This window comes from Argiope bruennichi, chromosome 5, assembly GCF_947563725.1.
Source record: "Argiope bruennichi chromosome 5, qqArgBrue1.1, whole genome shotgun sequence".
In the NCBI taxonomy this organism is placed as follows: Eukaryota; Metazoa; Arthropoda; class Arachnida; order Araneae; family Araneidae; genus Argiope; species Argiope bruennichi.
Genome location: NC_079155.1, coordinates 39,764,336 through 39,790,724, shown reverse-complemented (window position 1 = coordinate 39,790,724; position 26,389 = coordinate 39,764,336). Strand labels below are relative to the sequence as shown.

The 26,389-nt window shown below is 27.4% G+C and overlaps 1 protein-coding gene across 1 annotated transcript in view; it reads right to left on the bottom strand.

Annotated features, from left to right (window-relative positions):
- The window catches only part of LOC129969646 (putative phosphoenolpyruvate synthase), a 63,165-nt gene continuing 36,776 nt past the window's right edge, over positions 1-26,389 (bottom strand). Inside the window, exons 23-40 of the mRNA XM_056084297.1 lie at positions 25,386-25,458; positions 24,410-24,508; positions 22,054-22,221; positions 21,792-21,926; positions 21,617-21,701; positions 20,068-20,153; positions 17,079-17,141; positions 16,877-16,969; positions 14,739-14,798; positions 12,495-12,595; positions 12,348-12,411; positions 10,950-11,113; positions 8,648-8,726; positions 6,930-6,984; positions 4,220-4,296; positions 3,953-4,055; positions 1,462-1,536; positions 1-236 (exon numbers count right to left, since the gene is read on the bottom strand). Coding sequence (XP_055940272.1) covers positions 169-236; positions 1,462-1,536; positions 3,953-4,055; positions 4,220-4,296; positions 6,930-6,984; positions 8,648-8,726; positions 10,950-11,113; positions 12,348-12,411; positions 12,495-12,595; positions 14,739-14,798; positions 16,877-16,969; positions 17,079-17,141; positions 20,068-20,153; positions 21,617-21,701; positions 21,792-21,926; positions 22,054-22,221; positions 24,410-24,508; positions 25,386-25,458 — 1,648 coding nt within the window. The 3' untranslated portion in view covers positions 1-168. The remainder of the gene's footprint in view (positions 237-1,461; positions 1,537-3,952; positions 4,056-4,219; positions 4,297-6,929; positions 6,985-8,647; positions 8,727-10,949; positions 11,114-12,347; positions 12,412-12,494; positions 12,596-14,738; positions 14,799-16,876; positions 16,970-17,078; positions 17,142-20,067; positions 20,154-21,616; positions 21,702-21,791; positions 21,927-22,053; positions 22,222-24,409; positions 24,509-25,385; positions 25,459-26,389) is intronic.

Sequence of the window (26,389 nt, the reverse complement as noted above, 5' to 3'; positions counted from 1 at the left end):
TTTTATTTCAAATAGTGTGGTAAAAAATTTAATTCTATCTTTGAAGATCTCTTTGTTAAAGCTTACAAAATGGACACAAAAACATACTTGAATATAATTAAAATATTAATATGACCTGTTGAAAGGAAGAATGTATTTAAATATATGACTTCAAGCTGAAATAAGCATTTATGAATCTTCTTTTTTTGGAATTCTTTGCACGATTCCTTTGGTGCCATCTAACAGTACATAATCCCCTGCAAAAAAATAAGGAAATTTTAATTATTGTATTTATAATTCGATTAAATTTACAAATGATGCAGACGTATGCATGCTTCTCCACATATATTTTTACCTTTTTTAATTAATTCTGAATAATTTTAAATAAATAGTTGAATTACCTTATTGACATAAAGGAAAAAAGTTTTTAATAAGAAAATTTATAATTATAGAGTTCTGCTTTTCTTTCTTTATCTCTTTTAAAAGAATTTGTCCATTCAATTAGGAATTAACTATCAAGAATACTTTTGGTAATTCTTTCCTATTCTACATACTTTGAATTCATTATTGAAACTTAAAGACCGCCTCCTCCAATTGGAGAATTTCATAAACTAAATTGCATTAAATATTCATGCCATAAAATAAGCAAGTCATTTTACATCAAAGTTGAAATTAGAGGACAAAGGTTCTCATTTAGATAACTTAAATTACAATTTCATCAATTAAATATTTTAATTAAAAAACGCAATCAGAAAAGCATATTATTTTACCCTTAGAAATTAAACTTTTGTGACTACAATTTTCAATCGTAATTATTATACATTATAATGGTTTAAAGATATGGTTCAATGAATTTTTTCCATTGTTATTTTTAAGCAAAACTTTTCAGATTTGATTATAAACAGCTGCATTTTAATGCTTGAATTAATTATGAAATCACAAAATCAACAAAAGGTCAATATAAATATCAAATGTTAATTCAAAAATAACGAAAACGAAGACTTCCCTTTGTGAGAAAAAAAACTACAGTACATAAAAAGTTACACATGGATTGATATAGTGTGTGCTGATTCTAATTTTTTAAAAAATAATTTTCTTTCTATTGTGTTTTAAGAAATTCGCAGTTCAATTTGAAGAACCAGATGTTCTATCCGGGAAATCGATTTCAACATTGCCTTGACGCTATTTTTTTTTTTTTAATATTTATTTTCTTCTTTGAGAATGAATTTACATCATATTGAAAATAAATATATAAAATCTGCTACTGTTTTATATAAAATTATTTCTCTATCACTGTTTATCAAAAAATGTTTATGTGGTCCCAATTCAGAATCTTTCCTATTTATTTGTTTCAATACTTAACTTTTCGAAAAAAAACTATATTTTAACTAAAATAACAGTTTTATCTATCTTACATATACTTGGATTTATTTTATATAAGCTTATATTAACATTTTAGTTTTAAACTAATTAACAAAATACCTGTTTGAAACTGCTGCGTGGCTCCATGTACTCCGGAAATGCAAGGCAGACCATATTCTCGACTAACCACAGCACCTTACAAAACAAAAAGAAAAATTAAGAGTTTAATATAAAAGAAATGAATGAACTTTTATTTCAGTTTACTTTTAAGTTTCCAGAGCTCACTCAAAAATAAATATTTTTTTTTCCAATTTATATATTCTGATATTTTATTAACGATTATTGATTAAAGTGCCTTGGATTTTATTATAGAAAAATAAGCATTGGTAAAAATAATTTTTTTTTTTAATTTTGAAAGAAAACTGAGCGCCCATTAAACTGGTATAGTTTCGATACTTTCTAAATTACAGTTTAAATTAAAAAAATCAGTTGTATCTTAGTGTAAAAAACAAATATGAAAGAGCACTTTTTAATTTGTCATAAAAATTTTGATAAATACTTTTTGCAGAAAATGGATCTACCAAACAACGTAGAAGTTTAATTAAATTTTGTACAATATGCATTTTACCGCACTTCATATCTGTTAATTCATTAATTTCCGTTCTTCAAAATTTTCCTGTATAATTTTTTTTTCTATTTTTTGAAGAATAAACCAAAATAAAGAAAATGGCTATATGCTGTTTTTCGAATTTATATCTTCGTTCAGTCATATAAAAAGTTTAAAAAACATTTTCGAAGAATAATAACAAAAGTAATAAAGATAAAAACGACCCGAATGTAGAAATAATTTTATGGATATATATTGTGAAATCCATAAATTAATTTATTTTTTCAACCCATTATTTTAAAAGAGCCTTTTTAACCCTTTAAAAGGCCATTTTTTTTCTAGTCATATTATGTTAAAATATTTTTAGGCTTGAAATTAGAATAAGAAAAGGGATTCATTTAGCTTATAAGATAAATTTAATTTGATTAATTAATTAATTTGTTTAATTAATAATTAAGTATCAAATCAAGACACATAATTTTGTGTAAAATAAAGAACTAAAGCATCTAAGTTTCTTTCTTTCTAAAAAACATTTGTCAGAACTTATGCCAACCTACATAAATTCATACAAAGAGTGATAAATTTGGTGGGAAGCATACTTCCCACGGCCCTAGAAAGGGTTAAGGAACGATTTCTTTGTGTGTGTTTTTTAATAAAGCAATTAAAATATAGGCACAGATGTTCTCAAAGCAATGTTCTTCCACATTTAAAAAGTATGGAAACCTATTTTACTATGACGAAATTAATATGAATAGAACATATTTATTATGTATTTACTTCGGAGTAACTACCCCAAAAAAGTATACATTTGTATCAGCATTCTTACAGAAGAATAAATGAGGAATACAAGCCCTCTCTTGTCACCTTCTGTTCTCTTCTCTATGCCTTTGTCACTGCAGTTCCTTAGAACTTAAGATTCCTTCTTAAACAAATTTTCCTCCCCCCCCCCAAAAAAAAAGAAATTACATGGATCTAATCTGATTATGAAAATACCGGAATGTGATTACTTTTTTATAGAATGAACACTTTTTATAGAATAGAACACTTTGATGGAACATAATTCCATACTCGGCATCTAGAATTGGTTAATACAACATGAGGAGGACTTGTGAACAAGTGCCTAATCCTGACAGAACAACTGTGAGTTTGCCTTTCAAAGATCTAGTCACTTGCGTTTTATCAAATCATGAAGAATATGTAACGCAATAACTTCCACAATGCCGGTAGAAGTTTTCCGACAGGTAATTTTCATAATCTTTGACAACAGTGATTTGTCTATCTATAATATGGATGATTCTAATAATTCTCTGCCCTTTTTTAATTGTTTGTGTTACTCATAAATTCTAGCTTTATTCACTGCTGTTTCAAAGTTAGTTTACTTAATCTTTTGAAAATACTTCAAAAGTTATTTACCGAATAACATCTAAAATTTAACAATTCATAGCTATTTGAAATTCGGTATCTCTTTTTTTCAAAATAAGAAGTTCTGAATATCCGTAATTACATTTAAGTAGATAAAATGTATCCACTTAAAAGAGATAAAATTTATTGTGACTAATCAGAGACATGATGCTTTTCAGTTATTGTTTGGAAAAAGGCATAAATCATTTACATTTGGGAAATACTCCCAGGGGGGGGGGGAACCTCGAAATGAGGATGAGATTATTCCAGCATGGTGGTTGGGTCTCGCCACCCTGAAGGGTACACGAAAAGATGGGGGTCTGGCTCCTTCCATCGATGACGGGACGTACTTCCTTAGGAAATAGTTGTACCGTGGCCGGTGATGGCCCTTCAGACTTAACCACAGTTCCCGCCAGTGTTGCTGTTGCGGCGGTCGGGTCATTCAGTATTTATTATCCGTGTGCCTTTGGGTGGGTAAGAGAGTCAGTGATATGATTTAATTTGGGAAATATATAAGAAGTTCTGGGAATTTTTACATAGAGAATGGGTTGAGAGGATTGAATGAATTTACATATGCCTTAAAAGTAACAAGTGTCCCATTACCGTGTGATATAAGGCCACCAATTTCAGTCACTACGCCTCCTAATATAGGGAAATACGGTGACCATCCAATATCTGTAGCATAGGTTACGAGGATCTCACCAGGCTGTAAAAAAGTAATTGCATTTAATGGATTCATCTATAAAGCATCATATAGGATGATTAAACATATTTTATAAACCTATAAATAATAAATAATATGTTAATATCTTTAAACCTATAGCCTACAAATATACTTATATTAATATTTTATATAAATTAAGGACTTGCCTGTAGAAGAGATGCGTCGTCCAAATCAAGAGCTACGCGAACAACACCCATAGCAATACCTGCACTCACTGGAATTCCTAAAAAGTATTTAAAGCATTTTAATTTAAAAAATAACGAGATGTAATTGGCAAAAAAAAATTTTTAATCAATATTAGGTCATTGTAAATTTTTTTTCCATTTTAGGCAATTTCATTTTTATAGAATCATTGATTTTTTTTTTTAAATTAGGTCCTTTGCAAGATAAGTCTTTGCTTCTTTTACATCTGGAAAACCAGACCACGCTCGGTATTTTTTTTTTTTTTTTTTTTGTAAAATCGTTATTTTTTTCAGAGAAAATATTTATATCCGAATCACATACTTATTACATATGAGTAATTCTCAATCTTACCGATAAATGAACTGGTAACTAAAATTTAGAAAATCATGAATTCTCTTAGTTTAATATGTTATTCGAAACAATCTGCTATATTACATTATTCATTTTACAGTTTATGCATCATTACTTATATTTTTGAACTTACACTCAGTTTTACCATCGTGAAATCGGGTCCGAGATGGCGCTATACAACATTGCAAGCAAGAGAGCAGATAGAAAAAGGTTCTAATGTTTACTTATAAAAAGTGTTGTTAATGTTTTTTTATATGCGTAAAATCGCGTTTTTATTTCCAGGAAAGACACCTATAGAGATAAACTTAAAAAGCAAAAATATTAAATATAGATACATAAATAAAAAAATAAAGCAAACAGCGCGACTCGAACCGAGGACTAGCAACACGCGCGTCATTCATCTTATTCTAACCACTAAATTGCGGGCAGCGATGGCCTGGTGGTAAGATCTAGGCTTCGGAACCGCAGTGTTTCAGGTTCAATACCCAATTCCACTGAAGAACGTCGTATAAGCGGATCTGGTGCATGTTAAACGTCTGAGCCAAACGTCCTCCCGCTGGTGTGGTGTGGTGTGGTGTGGAAAGGGGATGCCATCCTCGTCATCTGACCACGGTTCAAAAGTAGAAGGTCCGTCCCAAAATAGCCCTAGTGTTGCTTTAAAAACGGGACGTCAATATAACTAAACTAAACTAACCACTATGGACACCTTTATAGATAAACTTAAAAAGCAAAATCTTATCTAAACTTGATCCAAATCACTACAGCCGTTTCCGAAATACATGAAATACATTTATATATGCAAGACTTGCTTTTTTAACGTAATAAAATAAATGAATTCATGAGCAAAACTCTCAAAATTTTGATTCATGGAAAACATATTAAACATTTGTATCTCATGGTTACATCAATAGATTATACATTATGGAGCATCATCTGACCAAAATGGCTGTTGAGATGACGCATCAGCCTAACGCTGCCGAAGTTCCTTATCCAAATTTTGTAGAAAGTGGCCATATACTGCTATAATGAGCAATATGCTAGTAAATTAATTTGACCTATCCTCGATGTTTTTAATGCTTCATAGAAAATATTTCATTAATAATTTTGATAATGTTCACCAGTAACAATCTGACTCCAGGAACTCACAAAAGAGATAACGAACAAACTCATATCAAACGAAAATTAGAGGAATTGATATCCGCGGAACTTTAAAGTCTTAAACTTCATACGCATGTTAAAATTGGGGACCTTTTCTGAGACCGCGAATATTTTGCATGTCATGTCACAATTATGAAATATAGATTTTTTTTGCGTTAGCATTTACTAAATATATCGCGAGAATATGTATTTTAAATGCCCTTTTGACTGCCAATTGGAGCCAAAATTTGACACAAATCTACAGTTGTAATCACAAAACAACATACTGAATTTCATTCATTTTAGGCATTGTATTTATGAATTATTTATTACCTTTACATGCATGCGAAAGTAGAAACAGACAGATGATCAATGGTTTGACGAATTTGGCACAAAATTTGATATCTATATTTTATGTTAAGCCTGTGTACCGAATTTTATATACTGAACTCTTTGCGTTTCGTAGTTTTCGTTCGTAGTTCACATGTACTCGAACAACCAGACAGACAGACTTCCTTTGGATCGATTTCATTTAAAATTTGACAGAAATCTACAAATTTATTCGTAATTTTATTTAGCAAATTGCAGCCATTTAACACAAAGCGATTTTAAGTTATGTCCCAGACAGACAAATGGAATTTTAAAAATGTGCTTCTCATACTCGTGGAGGAGAAAAACGTGAAGTTTCATTAAAATCCCAAGCTCGAATTTTTCGGCGATTATAATATTTCTCCTCTACTTCGTATACGAGAAAATAAAAATAGCAGCTTGTGATTCGATTTCCAACATCCATAGTATTGGAAACAAAACGTTCCAATAATGAATCTTCAGGCATAAGCAGTTTCCATTATTATGAATTACTTTCAATAATATTTAAGCACAGCATTGATATCGTAATGCAGTAAAGGTAATTTTAATGGATGCTGATTACATTCATTAACTTAGGGAAAACGTATCACCATCGCTTGGCATCTATATGTGCTTTATATACCAACATTTTCTGTACAAACAACCGGCTTTAAAGAATAATTTTTTTTCCTTTCGAGAGTTCTCCAATTAAAGCTTTTAGATACGTAATTTCTTTAATGCTTTGTGGCTTACTCATACCTAAACCAAAATCATATAATAATTAGTCACTGATATATTCTAAAATCAATACAAGGATAAGATGGACATGATTCTTACCTTTCATAGTGAAATTACTATCATTTGTGTGAACAATTTTTTTGCCCGCATTGATCTGGAACAAAATTTTAAATATATCATGTGTTAGTTCAAATACAGATAAGGATTACTTTTAATTATTACTAGCTGCTTTAGGCAACTAGCTTGCTCGAGGATTTAGTTTGAACATTGATTTTGTTAAATTTCCTTTGAATCACTTTCACGTAATTTGATGTTTGTGATTCGTTTAATAGGTAATTTAAAACTTCAAATTGTAGTAGACATTTAACTCGTGTTTTTATAATAAGTTTGACACATGAATGATTCTAATAGAGATATAAAAACATCAAGAAACAGAAACATGTTAAACATACCAATTTTTAAAAATTTAAAATTGATAATCATAACCTTTCAGCAAGCTAAATATCCTTACGAATTCAATTTATTGCTTTCCTGCGGAATAAATGTTCATGAAAGGAGAATAGTTTTATAGATATAGTAATGAATGATAAAAAAAAAAAATGTCGAGTCAATGACTCCTGGATTTGGTGACAAACTTGGCGATGAATTTGACGACTTTGAAAATCAAAGAGGAAGAAAGAATATTCGAGAATCTTGGTGATAGCTCGATTGGGATTCGAGATCCAACATTTGTTCCAAAACATTCAACGCCCAGTCACGAGACAGAAGAAGTTAAAACGCACAGAAAATAATCAATCAACAGCTCAAATGATCTCAAGCTAGCAGTTAAACCCGTGAAAAAACTCCGGCGAGTTCTCTCTGGATTTTTTGTGTTTTTGAAGTTATTTAATATCAATTTATTTGTTTGCACGGTACTGTTTACAGCAAATGCTATTCTCGTGTTTGATCTGGCTGTAGTTTCCTACTTTTTTTTTTTTTTTTTTTTTTTGTAGAAAAAAGCGTTATTGAGTTTGTTGAACTTTTTTACCATACAATCCACGGATGCATTTTGAAAGTTTTTTCGTAACAATATATTTTGAAATACAAACACCATCTTTAAAGGGCCTTGACTCCAGATTTCACAGAAAAAATTGGATAAATAAAACAAATAAAATAAAATAGAATCTTTAATATACAGAAAACCATCTATTCATTTTTATCAATAATAGTTGAGAATAAATACTTGAGATTTAATAGTACAAAATAGAACATCTCTAATAATTAAAAAAAAAAGTAAATTCGTTTTCTATCATTCTGCGGAACAGCATGTGATGATACAAAGCAATTAAGGAATAAAATAACCAAATCAGTCTGAAAGAGAAGTGAATTTCTAATGCCATTACAGTGCTATTATCTTGCATACACCATAAAAAAACATTTTGGATAGAAAAAGTAATAAATGATGAAAATATTAAATATTGTATATTTCTTTTTTCTGCATGAAAAAGGAAAAATTTTAATATAACAAAACCTCATTAATTATGTGTACTCTAAATCTCTTTTTAAACAATTCATCAGTTTCAATAATTTCCTCGCTTAAGCAATAGTACAAATCAAACAATCGAAAATTAAGAGTTTTCAATACTCCTTCAATCAATATTCAACTGATTTGCAGAGGTCCATTACTTTAACATTTGTTACACACACAAAATCGGGCTCAAAAGAATAGCTTAAAACATATAAGGCTGTAAAAATGTTTAAAACTTTGTCGGTATGCAATGAATTACAGAAAATTTTACAAAAAAAAGCCAGTCATAAAAAGAACATCAGTGACTTACTGGCATAGGAAATCCTTTATTTATTTCTGGAAATATGTACTTATCTAATACAGGATGACGTCTGCGTCTCAAATTTGCCCTAAATAAAAGAATTAAAAAACATGTACGATTTGAAAAACCAAATTCATAAATAATCCCTATTATTATCAATATTAATAATATTATTGATCCGAATGTATACACATTTACCGCACCCCACATAAATACCGATGCATATTTCAAGGGTTGTGAGCCTAAAGGTGATCCAGCAACAGGTGGTTTTTTTTTTTTTTTTTTTTTTTTTTTAGAATAACAGGCACAAAAACTTTAGACGTGGTAATTGAAAAAATCATTAAATTACATCAAAGTTTGTTTAAAATAGCTATTTACTACCTCCCATTGTCAACGACTGGTTCGCCAGAAATGCTGGTAAGACTTACTTTTAATTATATTCCTTAAAAATAACTTAATGCTCGTGATTTTTTCTATAAAAAAAATATTTTTAAGCATCATATTATGATAGAAATCATATTAATTAACTTAATCATCATCATTTATTCATTCATCATTAATTTAATTAACCTTGCAACCTGTTTTGTTCATCGTGTATAGGAATAATTCTGATATAATCAAGTTCCATGACATCTTAGTGCAATTAAAAATGAACCTTCCATCTTCTTTATATCTATCATGTGCTGTAACATCACTATCTCATTTCTCATATGCAAGCGATATTAAACAGAATCCTCCCCACTTAGCTTTAAACGGTGAAAGAAAATCACCCAATGAAATGTTTGAGGGAACAATTTTAACGATTTGAATTTTAATTCAACAATGAAATTTATTTTTTGAAAATTAAGCAAAAAAAAATTTTTTAACGGTTAGCAAACAAAAAAATTTGTATGATAATGAAATTGATACAATTAAAAAAATCTTTTAATTTTATAGTATACACTATAAAATATTGATTTTTTTATACTATTATAAACATACTTATATAGTATACACTTTATAATAGTATAAAAATCAGTTTTTTAATAATATTTTCGAATGTATCTATGTGAAAAAGAAAATATTTCATTTGGGTTTTAATTAATTAAGAATTTTTTTTAAAAATCGCAATAACGTGCACATCTTCAATTTCCAAAGTATATTTTCGCCAACGCCAACTTCGGTAGTTCTAAATCAAATGGGCTAACCTATGGTGTGTGTGTGTGTGTGTGTGTGTGTGTGTGTGTGTGTGTGTGTGTGTGTGTGTGTGTGTGTGTGTGTGTGTGTGTGTGTGTGTGTGTGTGTGTGTGTGTGTGTGTGTGTGTGTGTGTGTGTGTGTGTGTGTGTGTGTGTGTGTGTGTGTGTGTGTGTATGTGTGTTATAGTTCTACAAAACGGACCGTCCGAATTTAACTTCTATATGTTTTAGAAGATGGCAAAATACACTTCTTTTTTGAAATTTTAATTATTTAAAATTTAAGGCAAATTTGATTTTTTCCGTGATAACTCCCGAAAATAAATAAATTAGAACAAAAAAATATTTTTTATCATTTTAAAACTCAGACAAATATCTTTTTAATAATACTAATGTAACAGTCACGCTAAAGTCAAGTTTTCTTGAATTTCGACGGTTAAAAAAAAAAAAAAATTGTCTAACTTTTAGCAATAGATCATATTATTGCTCTGAAATTCAAAACATTTTCTTGTTTTAATTCTGTTGTTGAAAGCTAAGGAAGAAGTCGGTTTAATATATGTGTAGTTTACCAGAGGAATAAGAAAGTCAAATCACAGTCTCAAAAAAAATTAATTTAAAAAAATCTTTTAATATATCACTTTTTTAAAATGAATTTAAAAAGTATAGTGTAATTTCTCAAAATCCCATGCAAATTCTTATTGTGAATATGAATTTTAAAAATTCACTAGCAGAAATTTTCAGGCTGATCTGTATGAGGTTAGAAATCTATATAGAGCTTAGAAATATTATTGTATACTTTTTAGTACACTATGAAAACGCGGTATTAAAAAAATACTTAAATAACTACGTTTTGCTTTTTCATCTTGGGTGTGTGAAATTTTGCAATGAATTTTTACTCATATCTCAATGAGGTATACATGATGGCCAAATTTTCACCCAAACAGACAAAAAAAAGCGAATAATACTGCACTGTCATCTAGTTTTGAGTTAGGTTCAAAGTTTCAAGTCTTTAGTTCTCCGGAAAGTCAGTTTAAAATTGATTGCAAAATATGCACCGAAATAGACAAGCAAACAGGCAAAAAAGAGCGGGTTAACAAAATTGAAGTTACAACTGTGTCAAGTTACCTGTGATACTTACTTTGCTATAATTTTAGGAGATCTTGTTTCTAGTAACTCATTAATTTCTTCCATGGTCATAAAATAAAGAAGATCTTCATCTGGTATTCGGCCTTCTAAAACCATCAGCTTGGCGAGTTTTCTGTATCCCTTACGCCATTGATTCAAGTTTCGAATCATAATAGACTGTAACAAAAAAAAATGATGATGAAGATTTACACTAACGTTTAAACGTTTAACGTTTAACGATAGCGCTTTTTTTACTTATTGTTTCATTTATATGCTTATTTACTTTCGTAAATGTTTCGCATATACTTATTTGTGGAGTTTTATTTATTTAAGAAATTAATATTTATTAAATAATTATTAATATTTAAATTTATTTAAGAAATTAATAATTTTAATTTCTTCTAATTTTAATTTAGTAATAATTGTTTTTCTGTTGTCAACTGTCTCGTTCGATGCATTGATTTTTTTTCACAGTATGTCTGTTCTTATTCAGTAAACAAATAAGAAGTAAATCAGAACAAAATGGGTGACAACAGTTATCTTCAAAATTCAATTTTTTTCAAGATTCTTTGTATATTTAAAAAAGTGAAGATAATATATTGAAAGATGCTAAAGGCAAGAATTTAATCTTTTGATTAATATTATTAACTCATTATCTTACCTAATTTATCTTATAATAAAAGCTATAGAAAAATATTTTGTAGAGTAGTTTTTAAAATTAAATTATAGAACTAAAAAGTATATTACTATAAGCATAGTTATGTTTATGAAATCTAGAGTTAAATTAAATTCTATCCAAAGGCAAAAATTAATCATTCTTCTATTAATTTTGTTAATATATGCTCGAAAATTTTCTAACAATTTTGGAAATCTCTAACTATTAATGTAAATATGGACGAAGCAGAAAATACTATATCATAACAAGAAAATAGTCAATATTATAATTAAAAGACGATTTTACCAACCAAAAGTAATTAAAATCAGTGTCTTATTCAGAATAATATTGTACATGATTAATTATAAATTTCTATCGTGTTCTTTTTAAAAAATTGTTCTAAATGTTAATTTAATTATAATTTCATTTCAGGTAAATGAGATTCAATGTATCCCCTAATATTATCATTGTCAACATAAGACAACAGCAATGAATCTTTTGCAAGATAGTAACCTCTAAGTTATTATTAGATGTTTGATGAGAAAAGCAAATTGTTTTCCCCAATCTCCAAGCGTACATCTTTTGACATTTTTAAAGGAATTTCAACAAAATTACGATTTTCTATTGATAAGAAAATAACAGAATAAAAACTCAAATGATTAAATGACCACCTAACAACAAAATATGTTGAAGCAATAATAATATTATACAGGAAATCAATTCATCAAAAAGGATTTCAGTTAGAAATTTTCATACCTTTGAAGTTTCTCTGAATTGCACTGTTTTACGACTTAGAGAAAGTATAAGCCGTAATGACAATCTGAAAAATTTTTAAAATTTATAATTCATAGTAGTGCTTTGAGCAGAAATAGAAATTGTATTTATTTTCATTAAACGAATTACTTGTTTTTGAAAGACAGAGGAGCTTTCAAATCATCAATAATTTCTTTGATATCATCTGAGTCTTCTTCACCCTTATCTTTTCTGATGCTTACTACAAGATGCTGTAAAAGTATGATAAATTTTGTCAAAATGTTCAATGCATAAAAAATTTGCTCATTTTTATTGAATAATTAATCTAATGTACACCATAGTAAAATTTTAACTAAATCAATAGTACATAGAGAATAAATGATGGTTATGCTTATTGAGTGATTGACCATCATTATTAAGTGATTGATCAATAATCATCATCAGCATTGATGGCTATTTGAAGTAATAGTGGTCAAATGACTATTGATAAAGGTATTGTAAGTTTAAGCAAAATATCGATATATTTAAAAAATCAATTAAATATAAAAAAACATTATTTTCTTTTAAATCTATCCTCAGATGATGAAATATTAAAAGTATCTTTCAAAACATTTGTTTATGCCTAGAAAGTGATGAAATGTATTAAGTAACATTGGTAATATATTTCCTTACATGAAAAAATTTAAGCGAATCTTGCATTCTAAAATCTCAGACAAATAAAATTTTAAATCAGTAAGTTTAATCAAATAAAATTAATTTATAATATTTTATCTCCAGAACAAAGAAATACATCAAAGATATAATCAAATTTAGTTAACTAAATATAATAATGTATTAGAGCAGTTAATTTGGTCCAGTACTATCACTAAATAAATTATAAAAGTTTTCCTAGTACTGTTATTGAAATTATATCTGAATAAAATTAGCACAGTTTTTAATTCTGAACTCCCTTAAAACAAATATAATAATTCATTTACCATAGTGACAACAATCTGCGTATTTCACACACTCTAAACTCCGCTAAAAGATTCTACTAAGTTTTCTGTACAAAAACTGTTTCAATCGATTGTCGCAGAGCATTTTACTATTTATCTGTTTTTTTATAGAGATTATGTGTAGAATAATTGAATATACTATATTATACGGATCATTAACCTTTTTAAAGATTTTCGTATTCAATAGTGGGAAATTATACTTAAATATGTATGTAAAATTGAATCTATTCAATTTTGTACTTATAATGCTATAACTGATTATAGAGTAATACTACATCAAAATAATTTTGCAATGTTTTGCTAATACTGCTGCTTTTCAAATATGCATTTTAGAGACCATTTCTAATTGCATAAATGTTAAACTCTTTCATTGTGAAGAAAATTTCCTCTCAACATTCAGATAAACTATTTTTCCCATGATAATATATTATTTAAATTTAACTTAATTCGAATAATATTTTGCAAAAACTGTGGAATTCAAAACGTTGGCCAATTTAATCATTTGCATTGACCAGTTTATTAAAAGAAATCAGAAAAACAAAATTATTAACTTTTAAATAATTCTTTAATCAGGTTGGAACTGGCTGAAGGTAGTGTTATTTAGAAAAAATATTTTCTTCTGTATTTTAATTATTTTAATACAAAACGATAATTTCGAGGAATTAGAAGCTAATTATTCTTTAATTTAAAACATTCACTTTTAACCACATATTACGCAATTTCTGATTTTTGAATAATAATTATGCAATTAAATATAAATAAATGTCAGGAATTTAGGAAAATTACAATAAAAATTAATTTAATATAGTATGTTATTATTTTTCAATAAAAACCAAAAGCGATATATAGTTAATAACGATATACGACTACCAAAATTACATATAAATCATGTTTTTACAACAAAAAAATTTAAAAACTAAAAAATATTTTTTTATATTGAATTTTTTTACTTGAATTTTCGAAATTGCTTTGTATATATAAACGCGCTTTTATGTGTTCAAAAACGCAGAGATAGGTTTGCAAAAAATATATAAATATTAAAATTAGTCTTCGAGGAGAAAACATATTCGTTTATAAATTAAATATTCATAACTATATTAAAATTTTGTAAAGTTCTTCTTCAAGTTCTATATATAAATATGATTGGCGCAAATGCACATCGATGTGCAGGCGCATGTTTAGTTTTTAAAAATAATTTTTTAATTATATTTTTATAATCTATTCTTTTGAAAAAAAATAATATAAGGCTTGAATAAAAAGCTTTTTGAATTCAGGACAAGACATTAAAATACAATTAAAAAGAAAAGGAAAGGTCTTTATAAAATTGAATTCCACATTACAAAATTCACATCAGAATTATTCCATACAAAATTGTGAATCATAAATAGTTTCACTGTACCTGTAATGATTTAATGAGGGCTTTTGGGTCATCTTTCCACGTTACGGAACGAATGTCTAACTATAAAAGAAAAACAGAATAATATATCATATTCTTTCCCACTGATAATTGAAGGAGTAAAAAGGTGCAATTTCTATTAACATGAATGAAGATGAAAATGTGGTTCAATAGTTCAATTTGATGATAAAACCTTCGATATTGAAAAACTACAGGTTTAAGTTGATTAAAAAAACTCTAGTATGCTATATAACTAGTAGCTTTCTAATAATTGGTTATTAAAATAGCTATTAGAATTAAAATATTTACACTCATAGCATCACTTATTAAAACTGACATCAGAGGAAGTAAGCCGATATATAAAATTTTCAGATACCTTTAATATTGTTACTAATCTGTACGTGAAAAATTTTTAGATATTCTTAATTGATGCTGCACGGATGATTCAATGGAACTCCCCGATCTTGGCTGCTAATTTGGTGATTTTGGTGACAAAAAGAGGGCATAGAAAAATGTTAGAATTATGGTCATATATTTATTAGAAACTGAGATCGAGAGATTCTTCTAGAAAGCTCCATGTGATCTCATGCCTAGTTGTGAGATTATGTAAGACAAAGCAGCCACACGAGGAACGAAATGAGAGCTCAATAAGCATCTAAAAATGATAGTCGCTGAATGCTTTTAGTTTTATCTAATTAGTAATTTACTGTCTGCTGTACTGCTAATATATAAAATCGTTCTTCTCCGTGAACATTTAAGCCTTATTCTTGCTATCTATGTGCCGTATTTTCTGGAATATTCGTGGAAAAATTTATTTTTTCATTATCTAGTGAGACGTACTTTTCTTATCATGCATTCATATAACAATATCTGGTAATATAGGGATTGAATAATTTTATATCACTGATGAACTGCTTTTTCTGCAGCTAATTAATTTTGGAAATCGAGCACATTTTTTTTTTAATTTTTTTTTCAGCCTTCTGTATTTGATAAGAAATAAATAAAGAAATTCTAACCTCTAATTCAAACCATTGTAATATGATAAAACTTTAGGCGTGATATTACAAGCAAAAGTAATACATATGTAAATAGGAAAAAAATCTTTATTACCTTTTCTTATACAATGCTGATCAATTTTAATGATTAATCACACTGTGCACAAAATTAATGAAATGTATTGCATTAATCATTATATCCTGGGCGTAAAGATTTTTATATAAAGAGATATGATTTTTACATTTACAGAAAGAATAGAAATATGAAAGCCTCCTCGTGTTAAAAAGATGTATCACTCATAAACTGATCAAAAACTTAACAGATATGAATCATTAAAATGTTATGATATCCTGGAGGCACCTTAATTTGTTGTCCATAGTTCGTTTATAACTTTGCCAATGACATTGCATAGTTTAAATATTAACTCGGCATTATTCTGATGGATAATAATTAATTCCTCAAATATCATTTTTTAGCTATTACTCTTTACATTGGACATCAATATTTCCTATTCACTATTACTAGTTAGTAATCGGATATAATTGTTTACTTAAACATGGAAGGAATCTTTATGGAAAGAAATGTCATCAAGGAATTATCATCTTTTCAAGGAATTAATTATATACCTTATTACGACATACTAAAAATAATGTTACGACATACTAGAAACTACAAAATTTGTTGTCATTGCTCGTTAAATTATTTTATCCATGGCAATTACATAGTTTAAATATTACCACCATTATTCTGTTGGATAGTAACTAAATTCGTTTGGATCTTCACCGAGAGATGCCAATCATCATCACCATTCGGCTAATTTTGTTAATAGAGATAAAAGCAGACATTTGGTTTTGCTCTTGCTAATTCTTATGAAAGAAGCATATATTTAAATGTAATTTTATTATTTCTCTTAAAATTATTGGCTGTAATTGTAAATGTAACTGTAACTGTCTTTGTTCCATTGTTTCCTTCTCTGTTTTAGCTATATCCTTTAATCGTTATTTTTAATAAATCACTTGTTTCATTTCATTCGCTCTTTTTAACTTCATTAAATCAAATCAAATGTATCACTTTTTAGTTATTGCTTTACATTGGACATCAGTATTACTTATTGTTAGTTAGTAACCAAATGTAATTGTTCTTACTTCTCTTAAACATCGATGGCCGTGCTTTTCAAGGAATTCTTTATATGCCTTGCTTGCATTTGAAGAAGATGTTTCCAGCCACTTCAAAGCTTCCTAAAAAAATTCCAAAAAATGTCGTCAGCATGCATGTATTGTAAAAATTTCATAAATGATCATGCTTCTCTCAAAATAAGTGATTACGTGAGTAATGCATTCTACTCACATCAATATCCATAGTTTTGAAATCTTCTGGCTTCATTTCTTTAATAATGCTGCGAGCTAACAGCTGTTAAAAAATTTTCAAAATTATGAAACAGCAATGAAAATCAGGAAGAACAATTATTTGATAAATAAACTAATTAAACAGAATTACTTTTTTTTAACTTTCCATGAAAAATTTATTTTTATATTAAATACTACTGCTAAATTTAGCATAATATTTCAAGAAAAGAAAAGGAAAAATTACAAGATATTAAATTTATAAATATATTTCTTAAAATTATTTGGTTGAAGTGTAGTTTAGTGTGCCCCCGAGTTTGTCGCCGATATGATAATCCAACGAACCCATCTTATAGCAACCCTAATGCTGTTTTGTTTACTACTTTTTATAATGGTTGAGTTGTACATGAACTACAACTATTTTATGAAAAATGCTAAATTAAAAATAGTAAAAAATACCAATTAAAAATTTTAATTTAGTTTTGTATTATAATTTTAAAAAATTTTATTGCTAATAAGACACTGTAATGTTATTTCTAATGTGTATGCGAAAAGAAAATATTTATTCGCTTGCAGTACTTAACTGTCGGTATGCGTTTTAGAAATCGTCTGAATTATTATTTTAAGAAGTCGTCTGCAATGGAATTCCTTGCACTTTTCGTAATTCTTTTTTTGATCTGACAATTTCGTTGATAATTCGTTATGTCGCTAATTGTTCAAGAACGGATGTGTGGTGAATGGGATGGCTGTAAATATTTTGAACCTGCAGAATGAATGAATGGTGAGTGGAATATATATATATAAATATATATTGTTTACGAATTGATGAAGTTGGGAAAAGGATGCTTGTTTGAAATTTTGCAAGGAGAATGGTTTGATTGCTTCTTTCTTTTCTTTTGATTACGTACTGTTCCTGTTATCCACACAAACCTTGTATTCAATGAGCTAGTGAAGCTTCTAGGATCCCGCTCTCGCTACTAGTGAAGCAGTAGGATGTTTTTTTTAAGTTAAAAAATTCTGCCCGGTGTCTTCTTCAAATGCCGAAGGCATCGCATGCTCTAACTTTCACTCTTTACACAACAGACCGGCGAAGCCGCTTTGGAAAGCTTCTTTATTACAAAATTGTTAAGATAGTAATCTCAGAGATTAGTGATAGTAATCTCAAAAGTTAAAAAAATAAATAAAAATTCATATAAAACATTGCTTATCAGTAACGATCATAATTTTCATGCAGAAAGTGGTAACCGTAACTGCTTTGCAGAAGTGCTGTTTATTTTGTCCGCCATTTTTATTGGCGACTTGGCATCCTTGACGCAGCAGGGGGCACACTAAACTACAAAGCTACACTTTTACCAATAATTTTAAACAAATTATTTGTTAAATTATAAATATCAATAATAAAGTATAGAATTAATTGCATAAAATTTGTGTGTGCGTGTGTGTGTGTGTGATGATATTTTAAACTTTTAATTTAATCCAAATTAATTTCCAAAGTTTTATCTTAATTCAGCCCATAGTAATTTCATTCTCTTATTTCCTGATCGAATTCCATTTTCTCTACTTAATTAATTCAAGAGAAGCTTTATAAAATTGCTGAATCGGCTAAACGTCGATACATTCACACGCTACGCATCAGGGTCTAGAAAAATGTTAAACAAGCACATTCTTTATTAAAAGATCCGTGTGTTTCCCTTACTTGTGATTGACATGCGTCAGAAATCCCTACCAGAATCTTAATAAAATATTAGTACTATGAAAAAGTATTTTTCCTATCAATATCTCATGTTATATAAGACGAGGGATAATTTATTTCATATATATATATATATATATATATATATATATATATATATATATATATATATATATATATATATATATATATATATATATATATATATATATATATATATATATATATATATATATATATATATATATATATATATATATATATATATATATATATATATATATATGCATGATTTGAAACATAACTCACTAATTAATTAACACTTTTCATTTATTAAAAGCATTTTAGTACTTATTAATTAACGGTGAAAGAGCTAAAACTCGCCAAATGTAACACCAAAACTAAATTGTCATTGCAACCCTATGAGCGCGCTTTTCTAACTTACGAGAAAGCAAGTATCAGTTTACGCTTTTTGTATAAAGTTTACAAGAAGAAAATCGCATTATCGCCAACGAATCCCCATTTCTTCGCTGTTAATTAATAAGTATTAGTATTTTTACATTTAGAACAATATCCCAAAAACAGGCAAATGATTTTTATCAGATATGCTATTAATATCTCACTTTAAAAAAGTGAAAAGATTTATAAAAACATAGAATTGCTTTCATAAATAATTTAAATAAAAATTAAAAGATAGCAGAAAAAATCAGAAAAATATGCTATCGGATCAGATGTCGACATATAAACTAAATATGTAGAAATGCATTATATTTTTCATTAAAAAATAATTTATTTAATAAATATATTTTAAATTTGGCATAATACTCTAAAAATAGAAAATTAAATTTATCAGCTCTAAAAAAGTTTGAACAAATGAATTATTAAAGCATAGAATTATTTGCTTAAATAATCTAATGCAAAATTAAATGATATGATGAAAAAAATCAAGAAGAGCAAATATTTGACCATAAAATAAATAATAGAAATTTATTACACCTTCCACAAAAGTTCAATTTATTTAATAAATATATTTTGAAATTTAGTACAATAGTCTTAAAACGGAGAGATAAATTTACAGATATTCCATTTATGATAGCACTAAAACATTATAAATAATCCGTTAAAAAGATTAAAATTACTAATAAAAGATAGAATTATCTGCCTAGTTAATATGAAAAAATTACTATTATACGTTTTATTATTAAACAGTTTTTACTAAAATGTTACATTTAACAGATATTTTTAATTAAAATTAACAATATTGTATCCGGATGTGTGTGTGCATAACAATATTAATCACCTCCATTGCACTTGGAACATCAGCACTTTCCACTTCTCTGGCGGTTATCAAGCGAGCGAAATCATTATAGACATCAGAGTTGATTTCTGAGAAAAAAAAAATAATGATTTAAAAATATTTGTAATATTACAAATTTTTGTTTTACATTGTATATATTACTGTGAATGATCAACTGACTATACATACTAAATATATGAGTGAAAGACGTATTTATTAAATATCATTATTTTTCATTTACACAGTTAAATGTCAACATTTCATATGCCTTGATCGTGGATGTTGAATAAAAACCTTTTTGCTACATTAAGACAAAAATATAATGTTTAAAATCCTCCTATATAATTAAAACATATTAAGACAAAATGGGTGAAATCTTAAACAGTAGCACGTGTAAATAAGTGTGCTACTGCTGAATTAACAGTACAATTTAAATAATAAATTTAATATGTATATAAAACTGCGATGTCACGATGCTGCCCAGTTGATAAATATTCTAATTGCTAATAGTCTTTTTTGTGCTACTCTAACTTCATTACTTATTGTACATGTACATACTTATTTTATTGTAACTTTTCTACTGTAACTGTACTACTTATTCTTCATGTACATATTTATTCTAATGTAACTTCTCTACTTTAACTGTTCTACTTATTCTATATGTACATATTTATTCTTCTGTAACTTCACTACTGTAACTGTGCTATTTATTCTATATGTACATATTTATTCTATTGTAACTTCTCTACTCTAACTGTTCTACTTATTCTATATGTACATATTTATTCTTCTGTAACTTCACTACTGTAACTGTGCTATTTATTCTATATGTACATATTTATTCTATTGTAACTTCACTACTCTAACTGTGCTACTTATTCTATATGTACATACTTATTCTGCTGTAATTTCACTACTCTAACAATGCTACTTATTCTACATGTACATATTTATTTTACTGTAACTTCACTACTTTAACTGTGTTACTTATTCTACATGTACATATTTATTCTACTGTAACTTCATTACTCTAACTGTGCTACTTATTCTGCATGTAAGGTGGATGTGCAAATAAAATTCTTTCAGACAGAATCTTCCTGGGAAATGGAAAAAAATTACACAATTCACTATTTTATGAAATAATGAGAACGGTTTGAATAGTATTAAAATAATGAAAAGTATTGTTGAAAATCATTGAAAATATTTAATTATCAAAATTTAGAAATAGATAGCATCATAAAAAATAATATTAACTATTCAGGCTTTTTTTTTTCAATTTTAAAATACCACTGATCTATACCAATAATAATATTATGCGTTTTTCTGCAATATTATTTTCAGAAGTTATTTCGTATAAACGTCAAAACCTTATTTATTCTTACTAAAGTACATAACATATTTTTTTTAAAAAAATACTGAAAATGAGATATCAAGTAGGCAACTTTAGGTCGAACAGTTTCACATGTATAATGCCAATAGACAATCATATATACAAAAAAAGAGAGACGCACACATTGCCCTTTATTGTTATTAGCGCTAGAAATGCACTCACCTCCTATTGCTTTTTGAAGAATGAGAAAAATATATATGTTCAAAAACGAAGAACAATTAGAGACCATCAGATGAGTTTCAAAGGCCTGAAATGAATTAAAAATACAAAACTCTATAAGTGTAAGAATCGAACACAAACAAATGATTCAGAAAGAATTGAAAGGTGAGTCTCAAACCTCGTGGAGATCAGTGCAACAGTACATTAGATGTTTAAACATATCAACAGAATTATTGAACTTGACGACAGGGACATTATATTTCTCATAATGCTTTAAAGTCTTGTCCACGGCTCTTTTGGATCCGTAAAGCAACTATAAAAAATATGTATAAATTAATAAAAAGGATGAAATAAATTGATTAAACAAACACAGATTGCATGGTAAAAAAAAGGGTTCAGAATATTAAGCAGTAATGTAATATTAAGGAGTATTTTTTTACCCTATACATTCTCTTCACATTTTCCTTCAAACTAGATTTTTTAGCCTGATGTTTTCTATTTCTTTCGATGGCCATTTCAAATAATTCTTTATCATCCATTAGTCTTCCAAATAATCCAATAGAATTGGCTTGGACTTGTTCAGAATTATCACTCACTTGGTGAAAAAGCTGGAAATAGGAGAATCACATGGAATTCATTTAATTAAACTTCGAAAATTTTCATTTCTAATCCAATAATATTTGGAGAAAATGAAATTACTTAACTGCAAATCTGTAATACCGTTTCTCTACAGATTTAAGCTCATAATAAGGAAGAGGAAGAGATTCACAAATAATTTTAATTGAGGCTGCATGAATACCAGATCAAAGCATCCAACCTTGATGACTTTAGCAATTCAGCGACAAAAATGAAAGTTCCAGAAAATAAAAGAATTTTGCCGCTATCCATATTATGAATAAGATCTGGAGATTCTTCCAGAAAATTGTATGTACTGCCGAGAAACATGAGAGATTAAAGGAATTCAGTGAATTCTCTCTTTGGAGTGTTAATCGTATTATGAGCTGCTACTGCAAGTGCAACAGTATTGTTGTTGCTTGTTAAATAGTGATTCGTTGTCTGCTTGTGTATGATGTTAATTTCTATTAGTATACATCTTAATTGTACTGTTGCGTGTCCTTCAAACGAAATAAAGCACCATTTGCCATGATTCAATTTGTAATAATTTCACCGTACTCTTACCGAACGTTTCGCTTTCTCATGATTCAGTTTGTTGTAATAATTTTATACTACACTTACCGATTTATTTTCGGTAAAAATGTGTGCCTTTTTTTATTACTAGTATTTTTTAATTTAAAAAAAAAATTCAGCAATAGACTACAAATAAAGGGTTATTCTCTAGCCGAGTTTATCTGATATTAATTCTATTTAAGTGAAATTAATAGCAAACTTAACCTTAATAGGTAGCATTTGTGAAGAACTAAGCGGAATCCAAGACCAGACGAAAAAAAAAAAAAAGAGACAGAATCACATAATTGATTTGCCGGATCTTGAAACAAATTTCATATAACAAGATAATAATTTATAGCATTTATCTATTTACTATACAATACAAATTGATGTAACAAGAGATAACTTATAAATAAGCTTATTAATTAGCCAAACTGAATTTAGTGAAAATTATTGCCCTATTTTTAAATAACACAAGAATTGTGTTAAAACGAACGATGTCAGATGACAAGAATTGCATCTAATTTTACATCTAATTTCCTAATTTACATCTAATTTTCATTACATTCTCCAAATTCCACAGCCCGACAACAGAATTTACTTGCACCTGGTTCACAAATGAGATAAATTCTTGTAGGAATAGAGTTTGGAACCCGACTTCGAAAGCATACTACTAACCTCACACTTATTTTAAATCTTTCAGAGGTACTTTGTCAAAAATGAAACCAAACAAGGGAAATGCTACATTTCTGTGGGCTTAAAAAGTTTTAATTGAATAAATAAAATAATATGAATCCAAATAAAATGTATTTCCCTTAACTAATTTTAATATGAATTTTTTATACCAGATTTTTAAACATATAATAATAAAATCTTTCTTTTGTTTTAACTTAATTTTTGCAAAAAAAAGGGCCATGGAAATAATACATTTTTCTATACTTATCGATCATAATATATATAAGTATATAATAAATACAACAAATGAAGATGAATCCATATGAAGAAAAAGTTATAAAACATAATTTTAAAGACTTTCCTACTTCCTTTTCCTTCAATTTCTTATTGAATCCTAAAATAGATTGTTATAATTCTTTGGTTTGGCTTGATTTGATTCATATGCGAAAATATGACGCTTTGTAATTGATTTTATATACACTTCCAATTATTCTAGAGTTTTGAAGTTTTGTGTATTTACGTATTCTCGATAAAATTTTTATTTTGTAAATTTCTTTATTTTATAATCAATTTCTCGATTAACTTTATTATCATTTGATTACACAGAAGTTCACTTCCTGATAGTGAATTTGATAAAAATTGATTTCTAGATACCACAATAATGAGTAATGAATCAAAATATAAATGCAAAAATTAATTAAAATTTTAAAAAATATCTACATTTTTGCACATTTATAAAATATATTTTTAAAACTGAAACTAAATTTGCTTCGCCATTTTTGAAAAAAAAATCTATTTAATATCCTTTTTATGTGTATTTGATCCATTTATATATTTATATGCCGCTTCCTTAAATTTGCTATTATCTGGAACATTAAAGAATTGAAGTTCAAAAAAATGTGATCACTTATTATCTCCAAGAAATAAGTAAATATGAAATAAAAATGAACTTACATCCAGAATGCAAAACATCAAGTGATTGTACCAAGTTTGAATACCTCTTGGATAATAATTAGTTAGATCACCTCGATGAAATCCAACGTAATCTGGATTCTAATAAAAGAAAACATAAATATATTTAAAATGTTTCGCTTAATTCAGAAACAAAAGAAATAAAAAAAGGAACTCCTTTTTGCTAACGAATATATTGTTATAAACGGAACTTGGCTAATCCGGATGTTTTAGATTCCAATTAAATGGGTTTTTAAAAAATTTCCTTTATCTTTAGAATTCCCTATTAATTTATGTTTTGTCATTTAAAATTTGAATCAGTTTTGATTAAATCGGATTTGAAATTAAAAATTACACTTTTTTTTATTTCTTAATTGTTTTTGTTGTTTAAATAGTCTTTAACTTCTGTAAGAAATTATTGAAATTGAATATTTTTAAGAACATTAAAATTAGAATAATCTTAATCGAAGCACTTATTGCTACACAATACATTTAAAAAAAAGTTGTTTTTTTTTCGCTTTGAACACGAGAAACAGGAATTATGTTTTCATTTCGAAGTTTTATCGTACATTCAAAAGGACACATGCTGTTGGTTTTCTAAATTTGCTTGTTTTATTTATTGAAATTATATCTTTAAATTATTAAAAATTCACAATAGTTATCACAACTTTATTCATTGTAATTGCTTTAGCGTCATTTTAAATACTTTAATATCTAAAATTACAATTAGATAACAATTTTGGGTTTCATTAAATTAAAATTTTTCCTTATTTTAATTATTCAACTTGAATTGCACTTAATAATTTCAGTAAAGAATTCATTTATGGGTAAGATTAGTAAAAATTTAAAAGAAGAAAGCTGTAGATAATGTTAATATTTTTCACTGATTTTATAATACTTATACCATTAAAAATCTTAGACAATTAAATATAAATTTATTAAGAAATTAATAATTTACAGTAAAATAAATAGTTATTACCTTGAAGACTGTCTCGAAGAACTTTAGAGCAACTTCTATTCCCAAAGGTGATGTTGCCCCAGGCATAACTTCACTATATTAAATATAATAGAAAAAATAAAATTATATACAACAATACACTTTTTTTTCATTTTTATATGCTATAATATCATACAAACGTTGCAAAGCAAGAGTAATTTAATTTTAAGTCAACAAACTTATTTATTATTGTTGTTCATATAATTTAAGAGGATTATTAACAATGATTCAACTTATTAAATACAAACTTTTCCCAAAAAATCATTTACTTAAAATAAAAATTTATTTAGAGCTTTTTTTAATTCAATATACTTCTGTGTTTTAAGAAAAAATAAACATCAAAAGAGTATTATATTAAATATATCATTCTATATCAAAATAATTTTTACTTTTTTCGTTATTTGTATATTTACAATTACTTTTTTCAATATCAATTGCATTAGTGTGACTATTTCTTTTGTAAAATAATCAAATTACTTTAACCTTTTAAAACCTTTTTGAAATTTATTTTTTTCGTAGTGGTAAGCAATTTGTAATATATTGCGCAACCTCAGAACATGTCAAACATTATTTAATTAGCACTACAAATGGCAAGTGCCCCATTTTCGACGCACAATTGCCCACAAGAGAGAATTATGTTACTTTTCCGATTCTGAAGCTAAGCCATGAATTTAACTTCAACGTGAGTACCATGTGCTAAACAAGAGTTTAATATAAAATATCTTTTACGTAACAGGAACTCCAAAAATTTTATGCCGTCTCAAGAACCACCGATTTCGGCCAGGAATCAGTTCCGGGAACTTCAGCTCTAACACCAAAAACCTCAACATCATGTACACCAATTATCTATCAAAAATTTTGCATAAGATCTACTATCTCTTTAAATAATTGATGTAGTATATTGCGAATATCCACTATTACTTTCATGCATAGTTAATCTAACAGTAATAAAGACAAATTTGGACACATTCTTACAGATGTTGAAT